Source organism: Halyomorpha halys, unplaced genomic scaffold (assembly GCF_000696795.3).
Source record: "Halyomorpha halys isolate HHAL.00 unplaced genomic scaffold, Hhal_1.1 Scaffold193.1, whole genome shotgun sequence".
NCBI lineage: Eukaryota > Metazoa > Arthropoda > Insecta > Hemiptera > Pentatomidae > Halyomorpha > Halyomorpha halys.
In genome coordinates this window covers 235251-245078 of record NW_027111132.1, presented here as the reverse complement: position 1 = coordinate 245078, position 9828 = coordinate 235251, and the positions used below count along the sequence as shown (strand labels likewise).

Genomic DNA, 9828 nt, shown 5'->3' with positions numbered 1-9828 from the left:
ATAAATAAACATAAATATTTATTTATATATATAAAAAAACAAAAACAATATAGATGATTGGGTTCATATGAAGTACTCCGGAGGATGAGGATTGTTGATGGGTGTTCTGCAAGATTCTGGTGCCGCATCGAAGATAATGAAGTTGGTGCCGCGGCTCTCGGTGAGCTCGAGGACTGACGCAACGTTACCGCATCGGTAACAGTAGTTGGGTGCGGACCAGACCGTGAGCACCGTGTTCTTGAAGTGCCACTTGTATCCTTCCAGGACTAGCTGGTGGGCCCGGATGATGTACTCCAAGCTGTTGTCGTGCCGGAACTTATCAACAACATCCGGCCCGAACAGATAGCCTGCCCCCCTAGGGGATATGTTCCACCCCTTCTTCTGCTGATCATCCGGGTCCGACCAAAGAAGGTCGCAGAACAAGCCTTCATGAGGAACGTCCATCTTCCGTTCGATCTTGTACATCTGGTCCACTTTAGTCAGATCGGGAGAAAGGCCACCGTGGACGCAAATCACTTTGTTGTCGATGAGCGCTGCAATCGGAAGCGCGTTAAACGTGTTGAGGCAGTATTTCCAGACGAGTATATTACCATACTTGTGAAGGCATTCGTCGTAGAATCCGTAAACTTGGGTTATCTCCTCGGATTCGTGGTTCCCTCGTATTAGGGTGATCCTTTGGGGATAAAGGGCCTTGAGGCACAGAAGAAGCAGGTAACTCTCAACACTATGATATCCACGATCGACATAGTCTCCCAGAAAGAGGAAGGTGGTCCAAGGAAGGTCACCCGCTACGCTGAAGAGCTCCAGAAGATCAGGAAGTTGGCCATGGATGTCCCCGGCGACGGTGAGTGGTGTCGTGAGGTTTATGATATTCTTCTCAGTACTGTAGATGTCCAGAATTGTATCGCAAAGAGTCTTTACTTCATTTTCCAGCAGTTTATCTTGTCTCGATAACCTTTCGATGTAGCTTTGCAAATCCATTTCAATCGGTTAATTACCTGGTTGCTATTAGAAACATTATGTTTCTTCGAATTATTAACAAAAATAACATATTAATGATATAGTGATAATTATTGGTTACTTTTAAAACGTTGTAATGGCTTTATAAATTATAAGAGACTCTAATTTTTTGTATAACGTTTAATTATATAATTAAGTTATAGCACAGTTATTAAGGCACAACCACATAATTTTTTTTTTTAAATTAACATTGAAATTCCAACAAATCCCATCAAATCACCTTTAACCTTCGTCGTAAACCTACTGGCTGCCCTACAGTTTCATTTAATGATGTTACACTTACCCCTGTCGAACAGATCCGCTACCTTGGACTACATTTGGACAAGCGATTAACCTGGAATCCTCACACAAGACTGAAAGACAGGAAAATGCACGTCGATTCCGACTATTACAGCACTTACTAGACAAACAGTCTAAACTTCCAACACATTACAAAAGACTGATCTACATGTATGTAATAAGGCCAATCTGGTCATATGGAGTTGAGCTTTGGGGCTCCACTAAACCTTCGAATTCCTCTCGTATTTAATCCTTACAACCCAAAATCCTTCGTAAAATCCTCAACGCTCCTTACTTTGTCACAAATAAAATCATACATAAAGACCTTAATGTTCCCTATGTAACCGATCTAGTCCGAACCTTCCATTAAAAACCCTCTAACCACTCAAACCCCCTAGTTTCTAATCTTGCATCCTCTTCCATTCCTGACAATCCTCCAAGGCGCCTGAAAAGAAGATGGCCACGAGACCAGCTAATGTAAAATGTCATTAGAGTGCTACAAATGGGTAGTTTTTCTACACGCTTGTAATACTCCAATTTAACTTAGATCAGATTTACTAAATGTATAATAATTTACAGTTGTACATATCAATAAATAAATATTAAAAAAAAAATTAACATTGGGGGTTCCACCACTGTTGGTAACAGTGTTAACACATCTCTCTCCTTTTATATTTATTCAAGATTAACAGTTATGTATAACAAAAAAATAAATAAATTTTCATTATCGACATAATATAAAACAGACTCTTAAATGCCATTTTAATCATTAAAGTTCATTGTTACTCTAATCTAGGTTTAATAATTCTTCTTACATATCTAGACATAACTTGAGGTAGAGCTGGGTTACGGATTTCGGACTTACTGGGTTACCTCAAGACTCTCTTGTGGATATTGAGCTGATTGCTCTGAACCAGTTGATTCAGTAGTGTTATTTTCCAATGTGGAATAATTATTCTCCATTACTAGCAAAAGTATTTCCTGATTTCCGGAGATGGACTGAATTGGTAACTAATGTTCGACCATCTTCAGTTCTTATGATGTAGAATCTAGGCAATTGTTAGATTTAATAGTATTTAATTCAACCTTTCGTTTTGAACAGCCCTGATGAAGTGGGGGCGAAACGTCAGACAGTAAATAATTGTAAACTATTTTTTCTTTATTTGACCGCAACCCTGACCATCTTCTTATATATAAAATTATGAGAGATAGTTGACCGTGGATGATGAACAAGGAGAAGATGGATGGGGGTGCGGTCAATGATAAACACAAATAAGTTGGATTAACCTATTTATATAACCTATATAAACGTTGGCTGAATAAAATAGGTTAATTCAACTTATTTGTGATTACCATTGACCGCACCCCCAACCATCTTCTCCTCGTTCTTATATTTAAGTTTTACGGTCAAATATATACATATATATAGTTAGATTTAATAATCTGGCCTCGCTCCCATCTCCTTTCACTTCAATCTGCTGTGATGTTTTATTATAGTACACTATCATGAAAACTACTACTCCTACGAAGACACGTGTAATAAAATACTTGAAGTTTGTCGGGGGGTGCGGTCAGCAAAGAACAACATAAATAAACAAAACCATATTTATTTATTTTATGCCGACGTTTCGACCTGAGTTTCAGGTCTTCATCAGGGCTATAGAACAAAAGAGAAAACAACAACATTTAGAGAAACATACAATTGAAAAGGAATAGTATACAAACAAATTCAGAATTATATAAAATATTGAATTAAATCATAAATGATAAAAAATGATAACTGATAATTGAATAGTACAAAATTTTAATTGATTGATATTTGTGGAATTGTATGGTAGTAAATTGAAAACAGTCTCAGATGAAATATAATATCATGTAGGTAAGAAGATATGTATAATATAAGATATGCAAGTATCTTTTATTGAAAATCTTTAAATTTTTTAGACACTACTTGCATATCTTATATTATATATATCTTCTTACCTACATGATATTATATTTCATCTGTCACTATTTTCAATTTACTGCCATACAATTCCACAAATATCAATCAATTAAAATTTTGTACTATTCAATTATCATTTATCATTTTTTATCATTTATGATTTAATTCAATGTTTTATATAATTCTGAATTTGTTTGTATACTATTCCTTTTTAATTGTATGTTACTCTAAATGTTGTTGTTTTCTCTTTTGTTCTATAGCCCTGATGAAGACCTGAAACTCAGGTCGAAACGTCGGCATAAAATAAATAAATATGGTTTTGTTTATTTATGTTGTTCTTTGCTGACCGCACCCCCGACAAACTTCTTCAAGCATTAATCTACGGTCAACTATCTACACCTGATTATGTAATAAAATAGCTTTAATTTGTGTGCTGGCAGACATCAGTATGTCTGATACACCCTAATCACAATATTTTCCACTCTTTTTCCTTATCTACCTAAAATATGGTAAAATATTGAGTTTCCAATTTGAATGGAATACAAGTATTCATTTTCATTTATGAAAAATAAATAAATCTCTTAGAAACTCACTAAGAATTGCAAAATCACAGTATAGAGATCACAAATCAGTTAAAGATTAGTCACCATAGAAGCAAAATAAGGTAATTTACTTCTACAGTTACTGTACATTAATGAAAGAGAAAATAATGTTTTTATTATACAAAAAAAAAAGTTTCTTTGTGTCTTTAATTCGTTAAGAAGGAAAAATAAATCTCAATCAAACACTAACACATTTTGTGAGAGCATTCGTGGCAAATGGGTTTAGTTTTTTTAATACAAGCAAAGTTTTAAACATATTGCACGATATATGTCGTTCACAAATTTTTGAAGTTAATTTTTTCGTAAATGTTCCAGACTTCCTTTATCTATTATAGTCAGCATCAAGAATCCAACATAAGGTCTCTAATTTCATTCTTCGTGGTGTTCTGTAGTTAGAAATGCTTTAAAGGATCATTTTTTTCTATACGGATTATTGATTAGTTTGGCATTTGTGTAATGTATAGTATCCTCAACTATTTGGTCACGAAAGAGTAGGGGTCATCTTAGTACATGAGCCTGGAAGAAAAAAAGGCAGTTATCTCACCCCAATTTTTGATTACTTTAATGAAAACTATGTATAATAAATAGTCAAAATTGTTGAGTCTGTCAAGTAAAGGTAGGGGAAGAAAAAATGGCGGATGCTTCAAAACCTTAAAAAACACTAATTTTTCATTCGGAGCTCTCTTAAAAACTACCAACACTAGAAAACCTAAGAGCATATTATTTAAAGAAGAGTAAATTTGCTGAAATATTAACCTTAAAAGAGCTTTTCACGTCCAATAGTTCTTGAGATATAGCATTTTAAAAAGCAAAATTTCTTAAAAATCTACTGAAAGGTTGGTAGTTTTGATAAATCTATATCTCAGGAACTATGTGACGTACAGATGTCTATTAGCACACAAATTAAAGCTAGTTTAATGGGCTATGAAGTAGTTTATGACGTTTATCTTCGTAGGAGTAATAGTTTTCATGATATTTGCTAAAATAAATTGATTTATAGTTCAGACAATATGTATTCAGACAATATGTTTGATGTATGAAAACTTCATTTCAAAAACCATTTGACGTACAGATGTCTGCCAGCGCTCAAATTATAGCTAGTTAAATTTACTATAAAATAGATTATAATGTTTATCTTTGTAGGAGTAGTAATTTTTATGATATTTGACAAAATAAACTCACAAAATGTTAATTTCTAGTTGTCCGTATAAAATGTTGGATTTTTGAAATAATATATCTCTAGATCCATAAGAAGCACGTATGTCTGCCAACACTCAAAATAAAGTAAATTTAACTTACTATAAAGTAGTTTATGACACTTATCTTCGTAGGGGTAGTAGTTTTTATAATATTCACATATGACTATAAATTTGGCAAATGAAAATTTGTCCGAACAACATAAATCAATTTATTTTAGCAAATTTCATGTAAACTATTACTCCTATGAAGATAAACATTATAAACTACTTTATAGCTCATTAAAGTAACTTTAATTTGAGTGCTAATAGACATCTGTACGTCAAATGGTTTTTGTGATATAGATTTTTCAATATAAATTCACGAACTACCGATCTTTCAGTACGTCCCATACAACATTATGAAATGTTGCTTTTTAAAAAGCTATATATCGAGAACTATTTAACGTATATAAATCTTTTAGGGTTCATATTTTAGCAAATTTGCTTACCTTTAAATGACGTTCTCTTAGGTTTTCTTATGTTGTTTCTACTTTTTAAGACATAAAAAGTATAAAATTAATTTTTTTATCGCTTTCAAACAGCCGCTATTTTTTATTGCCCCTACCTATACTTGGCGGACTCGTCAATTTTGACTATTAATTATACATAGTTTTCATTAATGTAATAAAAAATTGGGATGAGATAACTGCTTTTTTTCTCCTCTTGGTCCCTTGTTCTATCTGGATCGTGATTGGAAATGGTAAGTCGTTGAAGTTTTGATGAAAAAGGGGTGAGTACACGACTTGGGAGGGAAAAACACGTACTACGCATAATCCGTACAGCCAGAAATGGCAGTTGGAACAGACCTGTTGTGGATTTAGGGAGGGTTTTATAAAGAGAGATAAATAGTGTGTTTCGAAACAAACGCCAGCAGTTCGATGAGCCTTGGAACAAAGGAGCCAAGCAGTGCTATCTACTTTTTTATTTACAAATCAAATAAAAAAACATATTTTCTACAACAAGACCTAGACGAGTGGAGGGTTTGCCACTGCCTACCTCTTCCCTCTCTACACCTACAGGCCAACGCATCTTGGATGCACTATACTTTGTAGTACAAGGTAAATTCTCGCGATGGCATCTGTTTACTTTTCATTTGAATCAGATACGATTTTATTATTAATCACTTAATAATACTCAATTAAGAACTAATTATTATAATGCCCTCAAAATGGCACAATCTTGAAAGATTGTGTTAACTGCTCTCGCTTCCTATGACTGTTAGATAAACACGCAAATAGATACGATCCTAGTTCTAAAAGGAAATACTGTATGCGTAATATCAGATATTTTCCTCACCGGAATTGAATTCGTTTATGTTATTATAAAATATTTAAACATTGTGTATTTAAATTAAATTAGTTAAAAAATCTAGATAAAGAAAGTATGGACGTGGAGAGAATCTATACCAGTGTCTTTATTACCTATGGGCTAATTAATAGGTTGCCTATTATTTTCAAGGATCTTATTTATACTATCACAGCCAAACATTGATTATCACTAAATTCCCGACAATTATGCCTTTGTAGATCTTTATAATTAATCAATTATCTATTATTTTCTACTAATTATTACAATAATTAATTTACAGTTTCTATTTCACCCAATCACTACATCATCAAAAAAAATTTGAAGGCATAATGGCCTACAATAATGTGATAACCAATTTTTGGCTATGATATTTTAAATAGGATTCTTGAAAAAGGCCGGAATGGCTGAAACGTAGGAGTGTAAAGATAATCAAAAAGTATTAAGACTGGATGGATGTTTTGTTATAATTTTTATTTATTTATTTATTTAATGTAATTTACAACTGTATAAATAATAAATACAATAAGTAAATCTGTGGACTGTTTTATTTACACTTGAATATCTTGGGAAGGAATCACCCATTGGTGGTACTTCAAGCATTAATTTAAATTAGAAGGTCCCGTGGCCATCTTTTCAGACGCCTCGGAGGATTATCAGGGATTGTTAATGATGAAAGATTAAGCATTAATGGGTTAGGATGCTTAAGAAGTTTGGAATGAAAAGACGCATATCTGTTTTGAGCCAAATCTGCAACGAATGTGTGTTAAGGTATTTGTGGATGAGTTTATTTGTAATGTAAGGATTTTGGATTTTAAGGATTGGATACGGGAGAAATTTGATGGTTTGGTAGCTCCCCACAGCTCAATTCCATATTCCCAAATTGGTCTGATTATCATAGTGTATAATAATTTTTTATATTGAATGGGAAGTTTAGAGCGTTTGTCAAGAAGGTTTGTAGCAATCGAAATCTACGACCAGTTTCTTGTCGTTTCAGTCTTGTGTGTGGATTCTAAATAAATCTCTTGTCAAGATGGAGTCCTAAGTATCGAATCTGTTCAAGAATTTTTTTCTGTTTAATAATGAAATTTGTCTCAAACAAGAATTTTCATTATTAATTTATTCATTCATTAATAAGTAATTTTTTAGTTAATTTATCATTATTATTTTTTTATTTTTTGAGAATCTGAATGACATGCTGAAGAATACTGTCAATAATTGGGGATCCTTTTTCCTTACAAATTAGTTAAATTGGATTGCCTCATTGAACAATGTGGATCGTTTGTTCGAAAAATCGGTTAATTATTTAAGTCATGTTTTGGTTTCATGAACTTGACTGATACAGATATAACAAAATTACCTCGATTCTAAATCCCGCATTACAAGAAAAGTCCTTTTATTCCAAAACAAGACAAGAAAGAGAATCGATCCCAAGCCTTAGCCTGATTGAAAAAGGCAGGCTGAATGGAAACGATTTGGATGATTTATACTCAGGCCTTATTCAATACAATAGAGCTCCTATCTCTCTGATATATTCTGCGGCTCTGTTCCAGGTATAGAGATATTTTAGCAGTCAAATATTTAATCTCTGAAGAAAAAAAACCTGTGTTGTCCTAAAACTTATTTCTATATTCCTTATTTTTTTATTTTTTTTTTTAATAATTTATTTATTGATATTTACAACTGTATACACATATAAACAACAAGCAAATTTGCTGTAGGTGACATAGTAACATGATAAAAACATGTGGAGAATCTACCCACAGATAGAACTCCAATAACATTTCTAGAGAAGAAGATCTCGAGGCCATCTTCTTTTCAGATGCCTAGGAGGATTATTAGGTAATGAAGGAGAAGCCAGGTTGGAAACAAGTGGATTTGGGTGGTTGAGAAGTTTATTATAGAAGGAACGGTATCTGGTTCTGGCCAAATCGGCAACATATGGAATATTGAGGTCCTGATGGATGACTTGATTTGTGACAAAGTAAGGAGCATTAAGGATTTTACGAAGGATTTAGACTGTAAGGATTGGATTCTGGAGGAATTAGATGGTTTAGTGGAGACCCAAAGCTCAACTCTGTATGTCCAGATAGATCTTATAATAGTCATGTAGATCAAGTCTTTTGTAATGGATTGGCAATTTAGACCGTTTGTCTAGTGAATGTTGCAATAGTCGGAATCTACGAGCAGTTATGAGGATTCCATGTCAGTCGTTTGTCGAGATGTATTCCTTCTATATTCCTACGTGGTAAATTTTAAATTCAATTTTTTATTAACTATTGTCATAACCGACCTATGTAATCGACTAAAAAAAATAATATTAAATTTGTTTTATCTCCATTTTTTATTACTTGAAATGGAAACTACGTATAATAATAAGTTTAAATTGATTAGTCTGCCTAATACTGCATACAATATTAGCTTAATAGAGCAAAATTTAGAATAAATTTAATTTACTAAAATGTTAGCACTAAAAGAGCTGTTTCGTTCAATAGTTGTCTGGACAAAACGTTTGGTTTATGAAAAAGTATACCTCAGGAACAAAAATACGTAGAGATGTCTGACAGAAATCAAATGAAAGAGAGTTTGGTGTACTACAAAGTAATTTATATTTACCTTCACAGGAGTAATAATTTTTATGACATTTGCTTATCAATATGGATTTTGCATATGAATTTTTTTCCAAACAACTAGAAATATATTTATTTTACCAAATATAATGAAAACTACTTCTTCTACGAAATTAAACGTTACAAACTACTTTTAAAAAATAAATAATTCAAGTTTTATCCATTATAGTCTCAAAACCTTTTATTTCTCTTATAAGTCCGACGTTTCGGCCAGCTTCAGGGAAAATCTACTTAATACAACTTTGAAACTATATATTTAAAAAACTCTAACTTCATGCAGGCTATTCTGCCCAGTTCAAAAATATCAATTTCTAATTAGTCAAATATCACTTAAAACAAAGTCAAAATCATTTATAAGCAGACACTATTCCTTAAACTGTTATCACAACAATCTGTTATAAACTACTTTATAGATCATTAAACTAGCTTTAATTTGATTGCTAATAGACATCTGTACGTCAAATGGTTACTGAGATATAGATTTCTCAAAATAATTTACTAACTAATGATATTTCAGTACATTTTTATGAGATGTTGCTTTTTAAAAGGCTTTATCTCGAGAATTATAGGACGTAAATAGCTCTATTACGGCTAATATTTCAGTAAATTTACTTTTCTTTAAATAATGTTCTTTTAGATTTTCTATTATTAGACATATACGTCATGTACGTCATATAGTTACTGAGATATAGATTTCTCAAAATAAACTATGCAAACCATTAAATATGGCTCATGCTTTAAATTTAATCTAATTTGAGTAAACTAATTTTTTTTTCTTACCTCCTGGAACAAAGAAATAGGCATTTACA

At 32.4% G+C, this 9828-nt stretch overlaps 2 protein-coding genes across 6 annotated transcripts in view; both read right to left on the bottom strand.

Annotated features, from left to right (window-relative positions):
• LOC106679293 (carbohydrate sulfotransferase 5) overlaps positions 1 to 9828 on the bottom strand; it is a 231098-nt gene that overhangs the window by 73105 nt on the left and 148165 nt on the right. The window lies entirely within an intron of this gene.
• LOC106679294 (uncharacterized) lies at positions 4 to 1046 on the bottom strand. The gene has a single exon (XM_014418367.3). The coding sequence runs from the start codon at positions 979 to 981 to the stop codon at positions 64 to 66; it is 918 nt and encodes a 305-aa protein (XP_014273853.1). The 5' UTR covers positions 982 to 1046; the 3' UTR covers positions 4 to 63.

What these genes read in the sequence shown, in the direction of transcription:
- LOC106679294 (XM_014418367.3), bottom strand. Translation starts at nt 981, where the DNA reads ATGGATTTGCAAAGCTACATCGAAAGGTTATCGAGACAAGATAAACTG.